The 24,860-nt window shown below is 37.9% G+C and overlaps 5 protein-coding genes and 1 pseudogene across 7 annotated transcripts; 4 read left to right on the forward strand and 2 right to left on the reverse strand.

Annotated features, from left to right (window-relative positions):
• The first annotated feature begins 455 nt into the window (after positions 1-455).
• On the forward strand, positions 456-1,870 carry LOC18013244 (annotated as a pseudogene).
• A 940-nt stretch (positions 1,871-2,810) lies between these two features.
• On the forward strand, positions 2,811-4,200 carry LOC18013290 (F-box protein PP2-B1). The gene is made up of 3 exons (XM_006395738.2): positions 2,811-3,140; positions 3,257-3,375; positions 3,473-4,200. The coding sequence occupies exons 1-3, from the start codon at positions 2,811-2,813 to the stop codon at positions 4,035-4,037; spliced, it is 1,014 nt and encodes a 337-aa protein (XP_006395800.1). The 3' UTR covers positions 4,038-4,200.
• A 2,550-nt stretch (positions 4,201-6,750) lies between these two features.
• On the reverse strand, positions 6,751-8,822 carry LOC112083397. The gene is made up of 3 exons (XM_024151124.1): positions 8,816-8,822; positions 7,752-8,671; positions 6,751-6,891 (listed from the first exon to the last, which is right to left on the reverse strand). The coding sequence occupies exons 1-3, from the start codon at positions 8,820-8,822 to the stop codon at positions 6,751-6,753; spliced, it is 1,068 nt and encodes a 355-aa protein (XP_024006892.1).
• A 3,207-nt stretch (positions 8,823-12,029) lies between these two features.
• On the forward strand, positions 12,030-15,608 carry LOC18013291 (phytosulfokine receptor 1). Its single transcript, XM_006395739.2, has one exon. The coding sequence runs from the start codon at positions 12,274-12,276 to the stop codon at positions 15,322-15,324; it is 3,051 nt and encodes a 1,016-aa protein (XP_006395801.1). The 5' UTR covers positions 12,030-12,273; the 3' UTR covers positions 15,325-15,608.
• A 1,948-nt stretch (positions 15,609-17,556) lies between these two features.
• On the reverse strand, positions 17,557-20,204 carry LOC18013329 (tobamovirus multiplication protein 3). 2 transcript variants are annotated; one of them, XR_002897674.1, is made up of 11 exons: positions 19,836-20,204; positions 19,622-19,712; positions 19,482-19,534; positions 19,290-19,382; positions 19,135-19,206; positions 18,950-19,022; positions 18,798-18,843; positions 18,412-18,500; positions 18,286-18,339; positions 18,073-18,150; positions 17,557-17,938 (listed from the first exon to the last, which is right to left on the reverse strand). XR_002897674.1 is itself a non-coding variant. In XM_006395740.2 (11 exons), the coding sequence occupies exons 1-11, from the start codon at positions 20,025-20,027 to the stop codon at positions 17,846-17,848; spliced, it is 909 nt and encodes a 302-aa protein (XP_006395802.1). In that variant the 5' UTR covers positions 20,028-20,204; the 3' UTR covers positions 17,557-17,845. The 2 variants fall into 2 exon arrangements, 1 of the variants encoding a protein (XP_006395802.1); XM_006395740.2 differs by having other exon boundaries at positions 18,437-18,500.
• A 1,625-nt stretch (positions 20,205-21,829) lies between these two features.
• Positions 21,830-24,544, forward strand: LOC18013330 (chromatin assembly factor 1 subunit A). Of its 2 annotated transcripts, XM_024151417.1 has the most exons (7): positions 21,830-21,917; positions 22,007-22,127; positions 22,480-22,612; positions 22,844-23,368; positions 23,472-23,925; positions 24,009-24,090; positions 24,201-24,544. In XM_024151417.1, the coding sequence occupies exons 2-7, from the start codon at positions 22,098-22,100 to the stop codon at positions 24,405-24,407; spliced, it is 1,431 nt and encodes a 476-aa protein (XP_024007185.1). In that variant the 5' UTR covers positions 21,830-21,917; positions 22,007-22,097; the 3' UTR covers positions 24,408-24,544. The 2 variants fall into 2 exon arrangements, with proteins under 2 accessions (XP_024007185.1, XP_006395803.2); XM_006395741.2 differs by having other exon boundaries at positions 21,834-22,127.
• The last annotated feature ends 316 nt before the right edge of the window (positions 24,545-24,860 follow it).

Genomic DNA, 24,860 nt, shown 5'->3' on the forward strand with positions numbered 1-24,860 from the left:
TCCCATTAATTTAGGAGAACACATATAACATATGCCATATCTCCATTCAGTACTCTTTGACCAAACCAATGTCGGTTTACTCTGGTTACGATCTCTATCATGTTTTGAGTAAGAAAATAAGAAACATTAATTCTTTTAATTTGATCTTGTGATGTGTGTGAACGCGATTTTTATTTGATTTTGATATATCTATATATATATATATATATATATATATAGATATATATCCATCAATAAGAAAAATGTGAAAAGTATGTTCTTTGAATCATCTTACAGTCATTACGTTGTGTACAAGTCACAAGAAATGAATGTCACGACTTCCCCGATTTGCCCATATACAAGTTGGGTTTTGGAAATATTCTAACGAACAAAGTCAACTCAGGTGAACATTGATGCAAAGAAGGGTACTTCCGTAATTATGTGGGGAGTCTTTCTTCTTTTTTGGGAGCGCAGCGATGGGGCAAAGACACGGCGTTGACTCTAAAGCTAAAGGCATACAAGTTTACTGTTGTTGGATAGGCAAAAAAAAGGGCAAAGGCAGAGAAGTTTCCGGTTTTACAAAACTTCTCAACGATGATTCTAGCGCCGAATCTGGAGCAGCAGAGATGGTCTCTGGAGCTGCGTCGCCGTCTTACGATGACTTGCCGAAGGAATGCATCTCTAACATTATCTCTTTGACAAGTCCACGAGACGCATGTGTTGCTGCTTTGGTTTCGAAAACCTTTGAATCGGCGGTTAAATCCGATAGCGTGTGGGAGAAGTTTCTGCCGCCCGAGTAGGCATCCCTGATCCCTAAATCCGGTGGTTTCTTGTCGAAGAAGGAGAATTATTTTTCTCTCTGCGATGATCCTCGTCTAATCGAAGATGGCAAAAAGGTATATTATAAATTCATCATTTTTTGCACGTTTGTTTATCGGATTTGAGAGTAATGATCTGCCTCCTGTTCAAATTTAAATTATTGCATATAGAATTAATCAAGTCTTCTTCTATGAGAGTTGTGGGATCCAGTCACATTTCAGAAATACTCTGGATTACTACGTGTATAGAAAATTTTGGTTAAAAAGAAATATTACGTGTGTAGAATCATTGACTTATATATGCTAGAGAATTTATGTAAACGGTGATTTGAGAAAATTCCTATACACTCTCTAGCGTAAATTTGGTGAAGGTTTCTTGACTGTTTTGAGTTTTTTTTTTTTTTTTTTAAAAAAAAAAGATCTCTTGGTTAGAGAAAGCGAGTGGAAAAAGATGTATTATGTTCTCTTCCAAAGAAATGTATATCACATGGGGAAATAGTCCTCAGCATTGGCAATGGATTTCAATTCCTGAATCTAGGTAACATCTTTTTTTTTTGTTTCTTTTCTTTCTCTTGATAGTTCGATTGTGATCATTCTGATTATGATGATGATGATGATGATGATTATGTTGTAAAAATGCAGGTTTGAAAAAATAGCTGAGCTTCTAGATGGATGTTGGCTTAACATTCGTGCCGGGATGCATACTCGTTACCTATCTCCTGAAACTCTTTACTCGGTTTACATTGTGTTCAAGACTAAGAATGGATGTACTGGTTTAGAGGATGTGCCAGTAGAAGTTGGAGTTAGATTGATTGGACAAATCTCTTCTGAGAAGCTAATATACTTTGTCGGGCCTAGTGGTCGTCAAAGGAGAGTCAGAGAGAGCCTGGAGAGAGAATTGAGTGATGTAACGAAACCAGAGGAGAGGGTGGTGGATGGAAGCTGAGCTTGGTGAATTCTTCAATGAATCATGTTGCGATCATATAGAAGTAACTGTTGTTGAGATTGATTCTCCTTATCGGAAAAGTGGTTTGATCATTCAAGGAATTGAATTCCGCCCTGCAAAAGCTTAGTTGTAAAAGTTTATATCTGTTCTCCGGTCTATGCGTGTTTGCTTCAATTTCATGTCTAAGCAAGTGAAAAAACTTTGTTGTATTGTAATGTTTTCGAATCTCTTAAATTTTTGGATTGTAATGTTCCTTTGTATTGTGTGATTTTGGTGTTCCATCATTCTTCAATAAAGAAATTGTGTTTTTCTTTTTCTTTCCTAATCATCTCTTTTGTTGAGCATCTTCAATGGTGCTTCATTTTGAAGTAAAAAGTACATCATTTTCAATTTCTAAAAAAAAATATGAATAATATATATTCCTCGAATTTCGCTGAATTGTATGTGGTTTCATGCAATGGAAGAACAGTTTATAGTTTAATGAGTTCCCAGTTAATGTTTGTTTACTTCAGTTTCATGTTCTAATCTAAGCAAGTCAAAAGCTTTGAGTTGTATTGTGGATTGTAAAGTTTGTGAATTTGGGTTTGTTTATGTTCATCATGCCCTCACAAGAACACACATCATCTACAATGCTTTTGCACACTTTACTTAGCCGAGAATTACACATGAGTAAATTTATCCTACATGATGATCTGGTCTTTAACAAAAAGGTTATGAATTATTGACTTTCTAAATAATTTAATATACTATACTATAAATGAATCTCGTAACAAAAGACTTCATAGGTAAGGTAAACACGAAAAAAAGAAACAAAAAAAAAGTTAGTTGCTTTGGCTGTATAGATAAAGGCAAAACTTTTTCATTTGATATGAGTCATTATCCCAAAGACGTTACGCTTATAAGGGTAATATCGGAAACTCTCATTAAATCTTAACCAGTAAGTCTTTCACGAAACACGAACCGATATATAAATCCCACTCGTTTCCACGCTCACAACACCGTTTCTTAAAGATACTCTCTTTACTTAAAACACATCTGATTCCCAAAATTCTAAGATTCGAACGCTAATGGAGCAAATTCAAGTCGGCGATTCGAATTCCGGCGGAGGAATAAGCCGTAACGATTCGATTGTTGTGGTCGGAGCATCGTCGCGATTCGAAACATTGCCGGAAGATTGTATCTCTATGGTGATTTCTCATACTACACCACGCGACGCTTGTGTTGTGGCTTCGGTTTCGAAAGCCGTTAAATCGGCGGCACAATCGGATTTGGTTTGGGAGACGTTTCTTCCTCCGGAGTATGCGTCTCTTGTGCCTCGGTCGCTGAATTGCTCGTCGAAAAAGGAGGTTTATTTGTCTCTCGCTGATGATTCCGTTCTGATCGATGACGGCAAAAAGGTAAATTTAATCGAATCTGATTCGGGAATGTGAAAAAGTTTCAGTTTTTTTACACTTTCAAATTCCAATTCCTGATTTTTGTATTTTTGTTTCTGTCAATTTTGGGGAAAAATCAGAGCTTTTGGTTGGAGAAATCTAGTGGAAAGAAGTGTTTTATGTTATCTGCGATGGATTTAACGATCATATGGGGAGATTCTCCTGCTTATTGGCAATGGATTACAGTTCCTGAATCTAAGTAAGTTTTGTTTTCTTCTTCATTACTTAACTTATCCTCTGTTTCTGAAACTGTGCAATTGGTGTTTACATAACTTTCTGTATATGTGTGGAATCAGGTTTGAGAAAGTAGCAGAGCTTCGTAATGTGTGTTGGTTCGAGATTCGAGGCAAGATAAGTTGCGGAATGCTGTCAAAGAAGACACATTACTCGGTTTACGCAGTGTTCAAGAGAACAAGCAATAGATCACACGGGTTCGACCACACGCCTGTGGAAGCTGAAGTTGGTTTTGTCGGGAAAGAAACCACCAAGAAGTTTGTGTTTCTCGAACCTGGAGATACGGATTCACGCAGCGGGTATCGTTACTCGGGAGTTTCGCACGCAGCGGTGTCCAGAGCGTTTAGGACAAGGCGTCCATGGATGCTGTTTCCGAGAGAAGAAGTTGAAGCAGAGAGGAAAGTTGGTAGCAGGAACGTGGAGGAGCCAAAGGAGAGAGGAGATGGGTGGAGGGAAGTGGAGCTTGGGAAGTTTTACATCGACAATGGAGGTTGTGAAGATGGTGATGAGATTGAGATTAGTGTAATGGAGACTCAGATGGGACATTGGAAGAGTGGTTTGATTTTCCAGGGAATCGAGATCAGGCCTGTGAAAAGACAAGAAGAAGAAGAAATGGTGACTAAATGATCAAACAGTCCTAGTTCCAACTGTTATGTTTTGGCCGATGCTAAAGTGATGCAAAGCTTAATTTAACCTGATGTCGTTTTTTGAGTATTTTCTCTTTATGTAGAGGAACACATCCCTCATGAAATACTTATCAAAGCACAACGTCTTAAATTGCTTTCTTAAATCTCTATTTTCTCTTTTGTCTCTGTTCTTCTCATCTCTAATCTCCTTTTAAGATCGTATCACCAAATATAAATTAATTAAGAGTGATTTACATAATAAGACACTTTTGTGTCTTTCTTTACATAAAAAGACACTTATAACTATTGTGGCACTTTCATCAGTTTTTAGGGGAGTAAATAGATAAGCTTACCTTTACTTTAGATTTGTGTTGTACAATTTCATCGTCCCCTTGTTTTTTTTTTACCTCATCTCACCTGTGACGGAGGTTCTCGCCGATGGTCGGAAAAGAAGAACAGATGTCCGCAGAAACTCCTGATAAGATAGCTATGAGAAAGTATGGAAATTGACGGAGAAAATAACAATTAAAGTCGACTCTATATAGCTCGAAATTCGACGGAGGACCAGCTGTGATTGAATCCCGTTCTCTGTTTTGGAACAAAATCGGAGATGGTAATGATATACCCAACGGGAGATTGGTATTGGTTCTACGCTAAAATCCGAATCGTCGTGTTTCGGTTTAGTATGAAAGTGTAATTAACAGCCGTCGGTAGTTGTCGTGTTCTTGAATTATTTTGCTTCCTGGCAATCGGGAAACACCTGTAAATGTAACTGGATGGATGTCATTATGTGGGATGGTCAAATGTGGATTAGCGGATACGGATAGCAATGATTTCAGCTAAAATTGGCTCGATCGAAAAATACCTGTAAATGTAACTGGATGGATGTCCATATGTTGGATGCTCAACTTTGGATTAAAGGATATGGATAGTTAGGATTTCAAAATTTAAAGAAAAAGCGGAGCCATTGGGTTTCGCGCACTAAATGAAGATCTTACTCTCCGCCGTTAGATTTGCATTAAATGTTGATTATCCAACGGCTGTGAAGAAGAGGTAGATAAAACGTCATGTCGTAATGCTTAGGAAACAATGTTAAGTTTAGGTCAAACGGTTTGATTTGAGGAGGCAGTTTCGGCCGACAAGTTGCTCTAGAGGTATGTTTTCCTTTGTCTATGTGTTCTTTAGCTAAATGGTGGATGTCCCTGGCGTGGATAAGGTCGATGACGTTGGTTTATGTGTTTCTTAACTTGCAGGAATGGAAGAACATTGTCTTGTAATTTGCGGCGAATGGACTCGTTCCAGAAAAGGTGTTTGGGATTTTGTTGTTGACGAGCAGAAGATGTCTCGGGTTGTCCCATTGAGGACTGGCATTACGATTGCTGAGCTGAAAAAGAGTGTTATTGGTGCATTTTTTGATGATGGGGGCGATGGTTTGTCGGTAACACTAAGCTATTGGCCTCCTAATAGTAACAAACTGGCTACAGGCATTTCAACGCCGCCAGTTATGGTCAGTAACGAGTGCTCGATTGGATATTTCCTCAAACACAAAGCGGTACAGAGTAGTGTCAACCTCTTTGCAAGGTTTGAAGGAGACGTGCAGAAGATAAACGGTTTTGAGGGAGGTGGTACTGCTATTAGAAGCACGGGACTTAGAAGAAACAGCGGGTCAGAGTATTCTGGAGACCTTTCTGCTTATAAAACTCCATACCCTACAAGGAGAGGCCCTAATAATTTTGATGGTGAGGGGTTTGTATTTAAGACGCCGATGAGTACCAGTGGTGATGGTTTCTTTAGAAACCATGTACCTGGAAAAATGCGTAAAAATGGAGGGGAGGCGCTTAATGGCTATGGTCGGAAGCTTGGTTTTTTTCCTACAACCGAGGAGGAAGATGGGTTTAACACCGCCGGGTTGACAGCAATGTCTGATGATAGTACCGGAAGTGTGTTTACATCAGAAAATGGTTCGGGTTCGGGGAGTACCTATCAAAATGGTGGTCCATCGACGTCCAGGAAACGAGATTTCGATGGTGATGATGGGTTATTTAGGACCAAGAAAGCAGCGCCGGTGTCTGATTTCGGCGAGAAATCTGCTTCGCAGGGGAGTTTGGACGAGGATCTTCTTAAGCATGCTGAGATGTTTGAGGCAATGTACAAAACAGGCAATGACAAAAATTTTGTAACTGTTGATTCCGATAGCGAAAATGAGGGGGACGGTGATGTTGGTGACGAAGTTCATTATGATGTAATGAACCATGAGTATGATAAAGAATTCTGGGAACCATTTCTAGATGAAGCGCTTAGTGGGTCTAATGCAGCTGAGGTGATGTGCGATCCGGTAAATAGTTCTGACAAAAGGTGGGAAGGGCTTAATGATGCTAACGTGATCAGGTGTACCACAAACGACGCTTTTGACCACGATGTATACGTTGGTAATGTTCCACCAGGTGGATTCACAAAGAGTGAATACAGTGGATACGGAGGCATGGATGGTGGTGTGAAGCTGGGTTCTGGGTGTCCAGTAGATATTGGTGCGGTGGATGATGAGGAGTTCGATATTCCCCCCTTGTTTGATGATACACTGTACGAGAATGCAGACATTCCCGATTTGGATTTGGCAGAAGGGTTGGATTGTATCCGTGTTGGATAGGTGTTCCCAACGAAGGAAGATTGTAGGATTGCTCTAGCTATTTTTGCAATTAAGGAGATGTTATACTTTAAGCAGACTCGTACAAAAAGGGATAGTTTTGTGTTGAGCTGTGTGGATGAGCGGTGTGACCATTGGGCGCATGCTCTGAATGATTGTCCTCCATGAGGCAGTCATATATCCCAGTGTTGGATGGGGCGTCCCTGCTCTGCTGTAAGGAATTGGTTACCATTCATATATGAGTTTGTAAAAGGTTCAAATGAAGCAGAAAGATTAACTTAGAGTGTGTAGATCAGACTTACAGAATGGGGACCAGAATTGTCGTCGCCTGCGTGGACAGGTGATTGACCATGTTGGTTGGCACCGATGTTTCGTGGTGAGAAAATGTCTGCGGTAAGACTAATAATGGGAGTAGGAGTAGAAGACCAAGTAGGACTAGTTAATCGTGTTGGTGATGGACGCGGATCCCGGCGTTTTCTTCTCGATCTGGCAGAGCTTAAACATTGGGATGAAAATTTCCCCAAACGGGCTGACTTGCGCGCTTTAAGTTTGTCTTCCAGTTTTTTTTACACGTGCAGACAACTGCTTAACCTCAGATAGCAACCATTCGTTGTCGTTTAATACCTGATTATCACGTGGATGGAGAAACTCATCGATAGTTTTCTGTTTTCGACGACTAACGTGTTTTGTGGCCTTCTTACGAGTACGTAACTTCGATGGAGTCTGATGTTGAGAAAGGGCTTTTTTGCGGTCAACAATATGTCTACGGTGAACATTTCGTGCTGGAGTGGGACATGTGCCTTTAACGGTTCAGCAGCGTCTCCACCAGGGCAAACGTCTTTGGTGAAAGAGTGACCATTTGTGACCAGCTGCTCAAGGTAAGCGACCTTCCGATCTTTTATCTCATCATCCCATTCTCCTCATCCAAGCACATCGGGAGGATGTATGTCGATTAGTGGATGAACAATAAGTTATTAGTGTTATGAAGAAAAAAATTGTGTTAAGCGGCCAAAATTCGTGAAATTCTATACACGATAAGGAACAATGTAAAAAGAAAACATTAGGACTTACATTGTCCCCGAACTCCACGTCTAGCACGTCGCGTATGGAAAGAGAATCATTCTTACGAAGCTTAACATGGGGCCATTGAAGAAGTGTGGTATGATCATTCGAGTTGGGTAACTTCAATAGAAGAGCAGGGACAGCTTCGAAAGCGAGTAGCTGTAATACTAGTGGGAAACCTTGCATTCGGAAAGTTGATTGGCGCAGAAGTTGCCTAAAACCTCCAACAGGGTCATCTACTTTACCAGGCACTTTCAACGCAGGCCGCATACAAGCAATGGTTTTCAGAAAAGACTCTCTCCCCCAAGGAAAACTCAAGAATCCATCAAGGTCTTCCAACATGCGGACATACTTAGGGGTGGGCTTGTGTACCTGTGTGTTAGCAACTAAAACTCCATCGACGATTAGAAGCAGAGCTAGACGGATTCTTCTGCTACTTGGCATATCGTTTTGCGTTTTAAGCAAGTGTCCAATGTCGGCGAGTGTGGTTTTCGGATCGTCTCCAATTAGCTCCCTCCAGTAAGCATCAGGCACGACCTCATTAGGTGCATTATAATCGGGATGGTACTCCTCAGGGAATTCGGCACAGGACAAACCTGTGATATGTCCAAACTCCCTCAAACCAAAACGAAATGGTTGTCCACCAAAGGCTATCCAGATCTCGTATTTTTTCTTAGTGACAAGTTGTCTGGTCAGAAGCGCATGGATGAGCTTGCAGGATATAGGACATCTGACTGCGGGAAGTTGGAATAAACGGCCAAAAGGAGAGTTCAAAATAGTTTCGAACTCTTCAGTACCCCGCAAGACATCATGCACAAATGTCAAGGTGTCCGGCTTGGAGTAGACGTTGATGCGGTTGATGGGAAATCGGTCAGTCGCGAACAACCGCGACGGAAGCCTGTGGTCGAACAGCGAATCCCGTTCTGAATCTGCAAATAAACAACTCAGTAAAGAAAAATCGGAACAACAAACATGAACCCTAATACATAAAACACAAGCTTCATGATTGGGATTGAAGAGAACAAGGAACAGGTGATCCGAAAAAAACGACTTCGAAGTTGCGAAGAAACTACCTGACATCGGGTAACAGAAGAGACGGTGGAAATGGATTCGAAGAAAGAACAGGAGTTTTCGAGGAAGTGACTTGGATTGAGCGAAAATCGCGGCAAGGGAAAAGATTCCAACCGAAATTAGAGGCAATATATCGGATATCGACCCAAAAATTGGTCGCCGGAAATGGCGTCGTTCCGTCTTCAGGTTCGACGGAAATTAGGGTTCGTCAGAGGGAGAATGACGGTAAAAAAGGTTAATGAGAAAAGATAAGTTACTAGAGGAGTAAGTTGTGGGAAGGACAGAAATGTCTTCTCACACATGAAAAGTGCTTCAATAGTTGTAAGTGACTTAACGTATAATATGAAAGTCATAATGTGCCTTTTACTGTAAATTATTCATTAATTAATAAGATAATCTATATCTATATGATTGACAAAATATTGATATAAAACTAGAAATCTTAGACATTTGAAATTTTTACATACGAAAACTGTTTTGTATACAGTTTCGAGTTAAATAGACCAAATATATTCTAGTCTCTAATTTCATCATAAAATTTGTTGGTTTTGATCAAAATTTTAGGTTTTTAATAGAAGAAAATAAGTTAAATCAATATTTTGTTTGTTGTAGTTTATTTTGATTTGAGGTTGTTGTATATAGTTTATTTTGATTTGTTGACAAACAAATTTAGTGGGCTCATAAAGATTTCATCATTTCATGGGCTTGGGCTAAGGATATCTTAAGATATTCATTACCAAAACAATCTTTAGTTTTTTAGTGATTAAGAAGAATAAATACTATTGAGCTAGATTACATTGGTACATTATCATTCAAATTTAATATGCATCGTACCTTTTTTAAAAGAAAAAAGAGAAATGATGTCATTTGTAGTATTTTAAAAAAACTACAATAGAAGTGTTGATCCAAATAACTTGCTACTAAAAAAAAAATCTTAAGAACATTAAGAAAAGATGGAAGTCTCAAAAGAAAACGACTATCTTTTTTTTTTTTTTTGAACGAAGGTTTAACGACCATCTTTTTTCCTTGCCAATCAAACTTATTATTTGTATTATTTTATCAAAATCTACGATAGAAGTGTAGAACCAATATTTTTTTAAAAAGACTTAAGAACATTAATACAAGATAGAAGTCTCTTACGAAAACGATTATATCAAAGCCATTACGACCCACATGGTAGGAAGATTAATTATAGAGTTGAATAGTTGATGTCACATGCTTTGACTGTCTCCTCCATTATAGATATCGACTTCAATATTTTATTGTTAACTTGGAACCGTATCTTAACTTTCTACGTAAGACAATATTTAATCTCATTATGAAAGATCATGCACACACTACCATTATATATTAGTAATTTCTTATGTGGTAAACCAACTTTGATTGTAGGCTAATTAATTTATTTAGCAATATAGTCTTTCATGTCTATGTTCATTTCACCATCCACCTACATTGTCTGCAATTACTTTAGTTTTAAAACATTAAAGAAAGTTGTGTAAACATCTTTTTGTTAGAAATAAATCATGGCAAAAAGTGTATGACTTTTTGGTTTTTTTATTTTGTCAAAATGCAAATATGATTTTTTTTTTTTTAAAAAAAAAAAACCAAACGAAACCGAACCATCACGTGTATATGATTATAAGAGAATCCATTTTCCGAACCGCCAAACATAACTTTTTATATTTATTATTCAAATCTTATACAATGTAAATAGTAATTGATGACAGATTTAGGTGACAAATATTAGATTTAAAATTAACGTTACATATGAAAATATTAAATTGATCACTAACGTATTCTAAATTTGTCTGTATCGCAAAAAAAGTTAATAAACGACAAAAAAATTTAGTATTGTTAATACGTTATCATCTAAGTTCAAATATATGCATAATACATGTTGTTAGAAAAAAGAGAGAAAAATTGGTAACAAATAAAACTTTTAGCAACCAAAGGTTTATATTGTCACTGAACATTTTTATTAAGTAAACAAAAGTGTGTATATATGTAGTAAAAAGGCTACTTGTTTGATATTAGTGGTTTCCATTGGAAATATAATTGATTGGAACATGTAAACTGCAAACATATATTATTGATCAGTTTGCAAGAGGTCGACAAATTTCTTTTACCAGCAAACAAAAAATAGCTCGACAACTTTCCTCTTTGGAGTATCATGTTTCATAGGAAAATCTAGATTTATGCTGAAGCTTTTATCGGAAATTAAGAATATCATGTAGGTCTATTTTCATTCATGTACCAACTTGGCCAAAGAAAAAGAAACAATTAATTGGAAAAACAAAATTGTAGTTGAGAAGAGAGATGCAAGGTGTCAACGTCCGTGCTTTGACTTCTCTCTATCTTCTTGTCCTCATCTTTATTCCTCAAGCTGACCTAACCGGTTACTCCCTCCTTCTCCGGTCATTTTAATTTAAACATGAAAACAAATTTTAAATAAATAAATTTTAACCACTTGCAAACAAAAAAAAACTCAAAAGGATCATCTATGAATTTTTATTAGTCACTTTTCATTTGTATAATTGTGAATATATAAATTAATCTTTTTGAAAATAAAAGTAAAAACCTTAAAAGGAACACTTTTATTGTAAAGAAAAGTAATAGTCATGTTTTGGGTTGAATTTTTTACATTTTTTTTTTCTGAATTCGATCAGTTTCATTATTCATGAATCGTCAACATTTCCTTCGTCTTCCCGTTGAAGGCCAAGGCTAGAGCATCTATTATTCAAAACAAGAATTTGAAGAAGAAAAACAAGATAAAGACTTTCTCAAGTCAAAATTATTTGATTAGGACTTCATATAATTCTAAACGACCTCCATGATATTTGAAAAATAAATATATATCTCTAACGGGCCTTGAGGGGAAAAAGATAAAATTTCCATAACGGGCATATATAAACACAAGTATCAAAATCAGTAATTATTCATTATTGTTATATTACTATTTAGCGACCGTCATTATATAGGAAACGAATCTTTACTATTTAGCGACCGTCATTATTCGTCTAATTTCTCCTCCTTCCTTTATTAATGTAGTTTTAATTTTAATACACGTTCTTTTAACTTTTAAGATTGTTTATCTTTTTTTTCGGGTTAAATTTTACTATTTCAGTAACACAGAGGAAAAAAACCAAACACAACTCCACTTCTCTCTCTAGGAGCCTGCATTTAAGCACCCACCACTTGCTGTAGCGTGTTGAAGTCAAAAGTCGCCATTTCTATCTCTCTCTCCTCTCTATTCTCTCTCTCTATCTTTCTTGCTTCATCTTCATTGATCGTCATCTAAAATGGCGAGAACTAGAAACCCCATGTTGTTTTGTCTCGGATTTCTTAAGGTTTTTGTTGAATTTTGATTAAAAGTACACAGCCTTCTTTCTTCTTCTTCTACTCTCTCTGCAAAATATCTAAAAGCTTCTTCCTTTTTTTAATATCGTCTTCTCTCCTTGAAATGCGTATTCATAGCTTGTGGGTGATAGTCATCTTCTTCACAGAGCTACTATGCTTCTGTGCCTCGGAAGCTCAGACCCTCACGTGCCACCCACGTGACCTCGAGGCCTTGCGTGACTTCATAGCCAATCTCGAACCAAAACCAGATGGTTGGTTCAACAACGGAGCTGCAGATTGCTGCAACTGGACCGGAATCGCCTGCAATTCTTCCTCTACCGATCCAGACAACAAAACCAGAAGGGTCACTAAACTGGAGCTCGGGAACAAAAAGCTGTCGGGGAAGTTGTCTGATTCCATCGCGAAGCTTGATCGGATTATGGTTCTTAATCTCTCTCGGAATTTCATCAAAGAATCGATCCCTCTTTCGATCTTCGACTTGGTAAACTTACAAACCCTTGATTTGAGCTCTAACGATCTCTCCGGAGAAATCCCAAAGAGCATAAATCTCCCATCGCTGCAAAGTCTTGATCTTTCCTCCAATAAACTCAACGGCTCGCTTCCTTCTCATCTCTGCCACAACTCTACTCGAATCAAGGTTGTGAAACTGGCGGTGAACTATTTCGCCGGAGAATTCCCTTCTGGGTTTGGGAAATGCGTCTTGCTCGAGCATCTCTGTCTCGGCATGAACAATCTCACCGGTAATATCCCTGAAGACTTGTTTCATCTCAAAAGTTTAAATCTTTTAGGGATTCAAGAGAATGGTCTCTCTGGATCGTTGAGCCCTTCGATTAGTAATCTCTCCAGCCTCGTTCGTCTCGATGTTTCACGGAATAGATTTTCCGGCGAAATCCCCGATGTGTTCGACGAAATGCCTCAGTTAAAGTATGTATTAGCTCAGTCCAACAGATTCAACGGAGGAATCCCAAAATCGTTGACGAATTCAGGGACGTTGAATCTGCTTAACCTGAGGAACAATTCGTTAACCGGTCCGTTGCGGTTGAATTGCACGGCGATGATTGCCTTAAACTCTCTTGATTTGGGTACCAATAGATTCAATGGTCCATTGCCTGAGAATCTTCCGGTTTGCAAGCGTTTACAGAACGTTAACCTCGCTCGAAACTCCTTCCATGGACAAGTGCCAGAGAGCTTCAAGAACTTCCAGAGCCTCTCTTACTTCTCGTTGTCGAACTCTAGTATCGTTAACATCTCCTCTGCGCTTAGGATCCTTCAGAGCTGCAAGAACTTGACGACTCTGGTTCTCACGTTGAATTTCCATGGAGAGGTTTTACCAGATGACTCGAGTCTTCTTCGTTTCGAGAAGCTTAAGGTTCTCGTCGTTGCGAATTGCAGGCTTACTGGCTCAATGCCGAGATGGTTAAGCTCGAGCAGTGATCTTCAATTGCTTGATCTTTCTTGGAACCGATTAACCGGAGCTATCCCAAGCTGGATCGGTGATTTCAAGGATCTTTTCTACTTGGATGTATCGAACAACTCGTTTACAGGTGAAATCCCGAAGAGCCTAACTCAGTTAAAGAGTCTCACTAGCAGAAACATCTCATTCGATGAACCATCTCCGGATTTTCCTTTCTTCATGAAGAGGAACGAGAGTGCGAGAGCTTTGCAATATAATCAGATTTTCGGGTTTCCGCCAACGATTGAGCTCGGACATAACAATCTCTCTGGACCTATCTGGGAGGAGTTTGGTAAACTCAAGAAGCTTCATGTGTTTGATCTGAAATGGAACCAACTATCCGGACAAATCCCTAGCTCGCTTTCGGGTATGATAAGCTTGGAAGTTCTTGATTTGTCTAATAACCATCTCTCTGGTTCGATCCCTGTTTCTCTTCAACAGCTCTCGTTTCTGTCGAAATTCAGCGTTGCTAGTAACAATCTCTCGGGAGTAATCCCTTCCGGTGGTCAGTTTCAGACATTTCCAAACTCGAGCTTCGAGTTTAACGATCTCTGCGGGGAACACAGACTCCCCTGTTCTGCAGATGCAATGGATCGTAGCTCTGATGGAAAACCAAACAAACCGTCAAGAAGAAGCAAAGGAGCTGAGATTGGGATGGCGATTGGGATCGCGTTTGGCTCTGTTTTCCTTCTCACGCTTCTCGCCTTGATCGTGTTGCGTGCTCGTAGACGGTCAGGAGAAGTTGATCCTGAGATAGAAGAAGAGAGCATGAATCGCAAAGAAGTAGAGGAGATTGGTTCAAAGCTCGTGGTTCTGTTTCAGAACAATGATAAAGATCTCTCCTTTGATGACCTTTTGGACTCTACGAACAACTTCGACCAAGCTAACATCATTGGCTGTGGTGGGTTCGGTCTGGTTTACAAAGCAACGTTACCGGACGGGAGAAAAGTCGCGATCAAGCGGTTATCTGGAGATTGCGGTCAAATCGAAAGAGAGTTCAAAGCAGAGGTTGAAACACTCTCAAGAGCACAGCATCCGAATCTTGTTCTTCTTCAAGGTTTCTGCTTTTACAAAACAGACCGGCTTTTGATCTACTCGTACATGGAGAATGGAAGCTTAGACTATTGGCTACACGAGCGTAACGATGGTCCAGCTTTACTAGATTGGAGAACTCGGCTTAGAATCGCGCAAGGCGCGGCGAGAGGGTTGTTTTACTTGCATCAAGCTTGTGATCCTCATATACTACACCGAGATATTAAGTCGAGCAACATTCTTCTTGATGAGAATTTCGATTCTCATTTAGCAGATTTTGGACTAGCGAGGCTGATGAGTCCTTACGAGACGCATGTGAGTACAGATTTGGTTGGGACTTTGGGTTATATTCCTCCGGAATATGGACAAGCCTCGGTTGCTACTTACAAAGGAGATGTTTATAGTTTCGGTGTCGTGCTTCTCGAGCTTTTGACGGATAAAAGACCTGTGGATATGTGTAAACCGAAAGGAGGTAGGGATTTGATCTCGTGGGTCGTTAGGATGAAGAATGAGAATCGAGCAAGCGAGGTTTTCGATCCTTTGATTCACGGTAAAGAGAATGAGAAAGAGATGTTACGGGTTCTTGAAGTTGCTTGTTTATGTTTAAGCGAGAACCCGAAACAGAGACCAACGACTCAAGAGTTAGTGTCTTGGCTTGATGATGTCTAGAAGAAGGAGAAACATTTCTCTCTGCAGATTTTTTTAAATCTTGAGAGGCAAAAGTGATACATTTTGTAGGGAGTGGTTTTCATACTTTTGGGATACAATGTAAATAGTTTCCAGAGAATAATTTGTTTCTTCGTTTATTTCATTTGAATCTCCCAATTTGTGATTCAGGTTCAGATATTGAAGATAAGAGATAAAACATACATTGTCTGAGAAAACTGAAAACTCTTTTTGTAATTTTTCAGAAATTATAAGTTGTTGTGTTTCGAGCATTTTATATAAAACAAAATAAATGTTTGGTTTTGATATGAATAATGATTTGCTTTATGGGATCTCCGTTGATAATGTTATTACCTTTCCATATTTGGTAGATTTCTTTGAAAAACAGAAATATTTAATTTGTTAGCTAAGAACTCCTCTTGGCCTTCAACAATAGAACTCCTTTTGGCCAACTATAGTCAATGTTCATTAAGAAACCATTTCATTAACTCAATGGAATTCCTTTCGGCCAACTATAGTCAATGGAAATATTGTTCAACTCACTGAACCAAAAACATTCAAAGATTTTGACTTCGTATAGTCAAAATATAATATTTGCTTCTGAAAATTGGAAAAGTGTGAGTTTGAACATATTCCATTTCCAGTTATCTTTCTATTGGTTTCCCAATCCCCATAGCGCGCGAATTGACAAACTAAGACTCTTCTAGTTTTTTGTCTTATAATTTTCGAAGGTTAGATACAGATGTAAATCATGTGATAGTTGTTTTGACCAAAAAAAAAAAAAAGAATACAGATTTTATAGTCAAGATGTCCACTTATGTCTCTTTTCAACGTTACATGAAAACTGCCAAAAATATGGCATATGAAGACGAGAAGAACAAAAAAACATCATAATGCTTGTATGATATAACTATCACCATCTATTTTCAAAATGCATTTATAGTTGCAGGACTCAAAATGTGACTAATTCAATTGCCTTCCTTTCATTGTTTTTGTTTGTTACCTCAGTTTAAGATACCCTTCTCATACGAGATATCTCTAGTGGACTTTTCTTATTTCATGATGGGAGAAATCTTTATAATTGAAGAAATGATAAATCTAGCACAATCTCCACACCAAGAACTATTTAAAATAATTTAGTCCCCACCATTCGTATGTTCAAAAAAAAAAAAAAAAAAAAGTCCCCACCATTCGTCATAACTATACAATTTCCAACTCAAAGTTCTTTGTCGATTCTCCTTCAAACTGCAATAACAATGGTGGATCGTTACCATTAACCACATTAAAGCTAATATGATAAGACGTATTGTAATTGCACCACTGTTCAGTCCATGGTAAGAATTTAGACCAGGTCTGAGGGTGACTAGAAGCAAAACAACGCATGTAAGTTTCAAGACATCTACTCAGCACTTCTGTCTGATCATCAGTCTGCGAAGCTGAACTTCAACTTAGTGCTAGACAATCGAAAGCTTTCTTACCAAAAAAAGTACTCAGAAATTTTTTTGTAATGATCAGAGACAATAGATGATGGGAAACATGTAAATCTCACCGCTTCTTTGATGAATTCGGATGCCACATCCGCACCATGAAAGGATGTTCAGGCCTAAGAAGTGGATGTACTTAGCCGATCCATCATCCGGCCACCACTACAAAAAATGATATTGATGCCATTCGAAGTAGGTAATCCTTCTACAAAGTCAATGAACTAAAATTTCTTTGGAAACTAAGACATGTTATTGCTTAAAAGTAAAATTTTAATATGATTTTGGATTTTGGAGGAAGATCAGAGACTTGAAACCGTGGTCGAAGACCTGTAGAGCGAGTATATTTGGTCAACAATCTCGCTGACAATGAATAAGCAAACATCTTCAAAGCACTCTTGAATTGTGTTTTGGAAACAAGACGTTACTTACCTTATTTCTTCAGACATATACTTCTTCTAAAAAAAATTTCTATCCCATATTCGTAAATTTTGCTGCAGGTTTAGTTAAATAGTTTCATTGAAATGAAAAAAATAACTGTAACTAGGATGTTTGTTAATGGCATCGTTTGGTCGTAAACTTGGTTGAAACTTCATTTTCCATAGGCTTATAGATGTTAAACAAGACCGGTAGGAGAATTACCAACCGAGTCAATTGATTTTATTACAATGAGCAGTTAGGTACTTTGATCTCACCTGACTACTATTATTCCATAATAATATATGATCACAAAGAACCACAAAACTCATCATCCTAAAAAGAAAAGGACCTTCCTTCTCCTCCTTTCATGCACAAATCCTTCCATGTTCTTTTTTTTTTAAAATATTTTTCTTTACAACATTAGCTATATAAAGGGAACAAGACCCAGTTTTCCAAAACTTAGGCGAATTCATCTCCTATTATCAACCAAAAAGACTGATCAGCTTTAGATCTATTTCATTTGTATCTTATGCTTTTCTCTCTATTGAACACAGAAAAACATATCTGATAAAAGAAACACGGTCCTGTCTTCGTCTGATCACTTGTTGTCGTGTCTTTACATTTCAACGAATCTGGTGATATTGTGTGATGCCTCGTTTTGGTGGTAGCTTTCTCAAGATGAAGAGGACCAGAGAGGAAGGTAATATCTCTACCAACTGTAAATTAACCAACAAGATCAGGTTTCAAGCCGGAAAAAAAAACTCCAGAAAGAAACGGTTTCTTTTTTTTTTCTGTGTGTAAAGCTAAGATTCATGATCAGATACTATGATTAAGGTACGAGAGAGCTCACCAAGTAATATATGAAGTTAAGGATGGGGTGATCCAACACATCAAGGTTTGCCCCCTCATCGAAAGCAGCAAAGCACATCTAAACCATATTAAATGACATAAAAACTTTGGTTAGTAATTAATTATAAAACTAACTATAGTGGCGAAGATCCAACCAAGAAGGTAAGCATTAATAGATATCAACAAAACAATGTGTTTGTGTGTGTGTCTTTACCATGATACATCTGATGAGGAAACACGTGAAGCATATGGTTGTCACGTAACCAACCTACCATACATAAGACAGAAACGGGTTAAATAGTGAAGAAGCAGAAAGTAGTAAAGACTTGATTGGCTATACTTGTGAGCTTTGTACAATAGATCACCTCTTGCAGCTTTTTGCGCCGCCCTTTAGATTCTACTGGAAACCGTTGCAACATTAGGAAAAGCCTGCCATAAGATAAACATAAAAGGACAAAAAAATGAAGCCCGAATGCAAGGCTATAGTCATTTTCAATGGTACACAAATGTTAACGGCTCTAACACAAAGGGAATCTAGTCTAGCTAGGCACCAAAGCAGAACAAGAATGCAAGTGACTGTGACTGCAAGCAAGATAGGCACAATTTGTGATCTCATTACTCAATGGTGACTTTTGGCAACACAGTTCCTAATATTAAAAATGATTTGACAAGTAATCATAGGAACTATAGTAGTGTCAAATGTAGTTCAACTGGCAACAGATTTACCTTCCACCGTAAAGTAAAAATCCAAGGGCAGCGAACAATGAAGCACCTGCAAGTATGCATTCGCAAGAGAGGTGAGACAAGTACTATGGATTACATAGCAGGAGAGGTATAATGTAGCAATGCTTGGGTGAAATAGGATTGAAGCTAATTACCTGCAAAGAACATCTTTGATAGGATTATCATAACCCGAACAGGCTTCCACCACAAAACCAACCAAAGAGCAATCTGGAAGTAATACACCGAGTTAGTCCAGGAACGAGCCCATGACCCCACAAAAACAAAATAATTTTTATGAACTTCGCTAATATCTGAAAGATTGCATGGAAACATTGTATACCTGAACTACATACACAACTGCATTAATAGTGAAGAAGCCTGGCCTCAGTCCATCAGTGGACACCGCACGCGCCTGTCCAATCAAAGAGGGACTGGATAAATATCAAAACCAACCAGAAAGAGAAAATATAAAACTATATACTAATCAGAAATGACCTGATAGTAAATTTCAGCCCAGAAGAGGACTAGCAGAGCATAGGTGGTGAAGAAAGCAAGACTTGGAATATCAAGCAAGATATGTTGCAGAATCTACACGTTAACCAGCAAGATTTACAAATTCAAGAAAGGTTGACATAATAGACCAGGCATAAATGTTGAAATGAAAAATGATAATGAAGACCCTTTAACCTCTGGATGCATGAACTGCACATTCCGCCTGAATACAAAAACCACAGCCCGGACTGCGAAAACAGAAGACAAGCAAAATCAATAAGCAATCCACAGAAAATAAACCCAAGAACACGAAAACCACAATTCGCAGCACCAACCTCCATTAACCACGAAATTGAGAAAGTGAAAGACCTTTTGCGTCGTCCAGCCATATTCTGGAACTCTCAATTGTATTCTCACAAGTTGAATCTAGCAAAAAAACGAACATCGATTTCCTCTTTTCAATCAAACGATGGTACACCTATTCTCCTAAGCGATGATTCAAAAATCCAGAACGAGAGGAGTTAAAGCAAAACGAAAGCCGGAAAGTACCACAGCAACGATGGAAACGATCCCGTAGAGAACAGCGAGGAAATGGAAGATACGATCCTGCCAAATCGGCGACTCGTTAACGTCCGACCACCAATTCGAAGCCTCCTTGAGATTCAACGCTTCCACCGACGAAGAAGAAGACATCATCATCTCCGACGCATATTTCATAATCTCGACGCCGCCGATTCTCATCTATGGAGGAAAAATACGATTCAGATTCCTTATTGGATTTAGCTCTCGATCTAGTTTTTATTTACACATAAATGAGAAATCGATTCGAATCACCTCTTTTTATTTCTTCCTTTTTTGTTTTGTTTTTGATATTTTCCCGAAATAAAAATTGGAAAAAAATAACGGCCGACGTCGGAGACGAAAGAGTCTGACGAGGAAAAAATAAAATATATAAAAATAATTAAATAAATGAGGGAGCACCGGTGATAACCGGTAATTATCTTCGAGAGATGAAAGTTGTTGATGAATGTTGACTGACACGCTGCTCCACGTGGCACATGTGGATAAAGAGTAAAACCAAGCTGGCTGGTCCACAAAAATATGATGGGATAAACGCGATATGATGTAGAATTCAAATATGAAGTGAAAACAAAAGTAAACAGATTATGACATTTTTGGTAATTTACATTTTAATTATACCTTGATGAGTCTCAATCACTCAATTTTCTCTTCACACTCGGCTAATCTACCTAAGTTAAGGGTTTGATTGGTAATTTGGTAACATAAAACAGGATTTTGTTTTCCTAATGCGACAAAAGAATTACGAGATTAAAATTATAAAAAATAGTTATAAAAATAATACAAAATAATAATTTAACTGTTTTTATAATTGATAGCTATTATAAGAGTACACTTTTTTATCCTAGTTATCAATCGAACTCTAAACCATAGTTGTGTGATTATCTTACAATACGATAGAATGTTACTAATCAAACGTTAAATCATAGAACAGATTATAATGTGATTATTTAACTCAGTAGAATGTTACTAATCAAACTGTAAAACTTATAACAGAGTTACTATATCACATTAAGGAAAAACATTTTTTGGGAATAGTGACCAATCCATGTCTGTATTTTCCGCAGTTGTATCAACGTTCTACGGTAAATACAATTACTCTTCTATTGAAAACCTAAGTTGGAAAATGAGAATGGTAAAGAAGAGAGATGATTAGGAATCGAGTAATTAGTTTCGATTGATGTAGAAAAAAGAAAAAGAGAAGTAATTTCGACTTGGCATTTGGTCTGTTGGATACGCGAGTACAATAGCTGTCATAGTAGAAGTCAAAAGGAACCCATTTCCTTTGACCGTGAAATAGTTATGGCCTTATGGGCCTTATCAGACAGCATCCTATGGAGGCCAGGCCACCTTTTTTTTTTCTTCCTAATCATTGTTGGTGCCAAAGTTTTAATCAATATGTAATGTTTAGTGCAAAGATAAATATTTAACTAACAATCTTAGCTTAATAATGACATTCCAAATTGATTTGTTCTTCACAATTTAGAGTTAGTATTTCAAAAACGAATGATTTAGTTTTTTGATGCGTTTGCATATATTTGAAACTATTCAGTTTGTTGTATAATATTTTTTTAAAAGGTGTAAACTCAAATGCCAAGGAAAATATGATTTTGTATTTTTGTGTGTTGGCGTTTAAATTTACAAATACAATTAACAAATTAGTTTTTCTTCCGATGTTTAAAATTTTTGAATTTGATTTGGAAAATGTAGTGGATACTAAATATAGACATGTATGCTTTTGTAATAAACTGTAGTGTTTATTAGGGTTCCACATACCAACTCTTTCGTATTATCTACAACAAATTTTGAAAGTGAAGAATTATGTACGATTTTTGAACTAGAGATCAAGATTATCGATGATGACAATAATTTCATTTTGTAATTTTTTTTTTTTTTACATTCTGGCAAAAGAGTACAGTTGCTCAACTAAAGGCTCCATCACTGTGAATGTCCCTTATTTTGATGTCAGCTTAGAAAATAAAAAGAAAAGAGAGAAGCTTTGAGAAGAAACATCAGTCTCTGTACTTACGCAAGCTTCCAAGCTCTATCACTGTACTCTTCCATTCAAAATAATGCTCTGATAATCTATTATTCTTCTTTTCCTTTTTTTCTTACACATTTTCATCAATCTTGTTTTTAAGATTTTGGTTTATTGAGGTTCTCCCTCGAGATTTGAGTAGACTAGACACTAAAAGTGAAGTGAAGCCAAGTGAAGATTCTCTCTCTTTCTCGATGGATTACGAGCGAATTGGAAAGACCCAGGTGAGATTTTCTTTTCTTTCCCTGGAAAAATGCTTCGCCTTCACGCTTTCCTCGATTCGGGAAAGAGGGTTTTGCGTGGGATTAGGGTAAAAGAAAGCAATATTTGGCGTTTTTCGGATTTCTTCGACTTGGCAGCAACTTTTGATCTCTGTTGATTTCGCTCCAATTGCGTCGTTTTCGTGTTGATTTGGGGGAAAATCTTTTTACTGTGAACAGAAAATGCGAAACGTCTTTTTCAAATCATTTCATTTCATCTCTGTCTTTGATTTGAGAAATCTCTCTGCTTCACTAAAGTTTCTTACTTTACCCAGTTATTATATAAACTCTTCTTCTCCGATGAGTTTTGTTATAGGTTACTAGTGGCGGCGGATTTTCTCCGGGGAAGTTAAGGACGATGCTTCTCGGTGTTGATAGAAAGAAGAAAGAGGAAATGCTTGAATCTACTCCTACAATGAGATCTGGGTCAAATCAAATTGATGACCCTGGTACACTTTTTTCCCTTTATTTGTGTTCTTATTCAGAATCTAGGGTTTATGGTGGAGCCCCTTAATGATTTCTTAATACACCTTTAAAACGTTTTTGTCCCTATTTGCTTAATGGAATCTTAAGAACTGGTTCCTTTTATTTTTCCCTTAAAGTTGAAAATGGTTTCTTCCTGTGACCTTAATTTGTGACTTCATTCTTTAACACTCAGTTCTTGTTGCTTCAAAATGCAGTTGCTAGTGGATCAGATGATTGCAAAGACGTTGATGTTGTGAGTGAGATTATTGATTCTTCTACTTCAGTGATGGCTAGCTCGGGTCTTCAAGAGTACCCGAGTCTTGATTACGACAATGTCAACGACATTAAGAGTGTTTCTGCATCAGTCTTTGAGTTTCAAAAGACAGAAAAAGAAAAGCTCCCTCAAAGAATGCCCATTAGATCGTTCTCTAAACCAGCTCCATCTAAATGGGACGATGCACAGAAATGGATCGCTAGCCCAACAGCTAACCGAAAGGGACAGGTTCTGGTTCCTGGGTCAAAGAAAGGACCTAGCTTTGGTCGGCAGTCTTCTATGAAGAGTGTTGAAGTTGCTGATCAAAGAGCGGTTGCGTTTGCTGTTGAAGAACCTGATACAAAGAGAATAGATGTAAGCCAAGCGAGAAAAGACACAGGACATAAGTTTGTTAGCTGGGAAGCTGATTCATATGTCAAACCTGTTCTTATGGTTGAGAACTCTTTTGTAGAATCAGCAACTGAAGGTGGTCCTAACAGTCTCTCTCTCTGTCTTTCAGTTATTTGATTCATTGATTGTGTGTATGCTCTGTTTATCTTCTAAATCCAGAATTTCTTGCTTTCTTGCAGTTAATCTCAGTCGACACGACTCGTCAGTCGCAACTGCGTTTGCACAACCGCCTTCAACAGCGAGATCTGTATCGATGAGAGACATGGGAACAGAAATGACTCCTATAGCGAGTCAAGAACCTTCAAGAAACGGGACTCCGATCAGAGCAACAACACCAATTCGAAGTCCTATATCTTCTGCACCTTCAAGTCCAGGGAGACGAGCATCAGCTTCTCCTATGACGAACAAGGAGCTCTCAGAGAAAGAACTTCAAATGAAAACTAGGAGAGAGATAATGGTTTTGGGAACTCAGCTCGGTAAATTAAACATTGCTGCTTGGGCTAGCAAAGAGGATGAGGACAAAGATGCTTCCACATCACTAAAGACCAAAGCTTCTCTACAGAATTCTAAGAGTGTCTCTGAAGCTCGTGCTTCCGCGTGGGAGGAAGCGGAAAAGGCTAAGCACATGGCTAGGTACTCCAAGTTTGCACTGTTTAGTCATAGTGCTCTAGTTTTCTTCAAAACTCTTAGCTTCAAGTGACTTGTGTAATCTTCAGGTTTAGACGCGAAGAGATGAAGATACAAGCATGGGAGAATCATCAAAAGGCGAAATCTGAAGCCGAGATGAGGAAAACTGAGGCAAGTAGCTTGAAAACCTTTAAAAACATAGTCAAAGTAAACCGTCGTGTAAACCGTGGACTCCGCTTATAAAGTCTGTGTAATCGATGGCGGGATTCTTGACATTGCAGGTGGAAGTTGAAAGGATAAAGGGACGAGCACAAGACCGGTTGATGAAGAAACTAGCTGCGATCGAGCGCAAAGCAGAGGAGAAGCGAGCAGCTGCTGAAGCAAAGAAGAATCGTCAAGCAGCTAAAACAGAGAAACAAGCTGAACAAATCAGAAGAACAGGCAAAGTACCTTCATTGTTGCACTCTTGCTTTAGCTTTTGTTCTTAATAACATTTAAAAAAAACCAAAATTTATTTTGTTTGTTAAATTCTCAAGAACCCATATTTCTATCATTTTGTACAATAAAAAGCTTTGTAATAGTACTTTTTGTTGTAATATTCATATTAGTTGCTTATGTATTAAATCTGGGAAACTTTCTCAAATTATTCGGTCCAAGTCATCCTTACCAAATTGAAAACCAAATATTTGGTTCGGAAAAATTAAATTCTGGTTTGGTTTTGGTTAAAGTATGACAAAAATAATTTTAAACTATGAGTTTAAAAATTCGTTTATTAAGTTCGATTCGTTTATACTGTATACGACTTCTGTTTGGTTGAGGAAACACTAATCAGTTCAGAACTTTTCTGGTTCAGACTCGGTTTAAGATCAGTAGATTTATAATTATTTTGGTCCAGACTCGGTTCTCTTTAGGTCGGTTTAAATGTCTTATCACCGTCTGTC

Source organism: Eutrema salsugineum, unplaced genomic scaffold, assembly GCF_000478725.1.
Source record: "Eutrema salsugineum unplaced genomic scaffold, Eutsalg1_0 scaffold_6, whole genome shotgun sequence".
In the NCBI taxonomy this organism is placed as follows: Eukaryota; Viridiplantae; Streptophyta; class Magnoliopsida; order Brassicales; family Brassicaceae; genus Eutrema; species Eutrema salsugineum.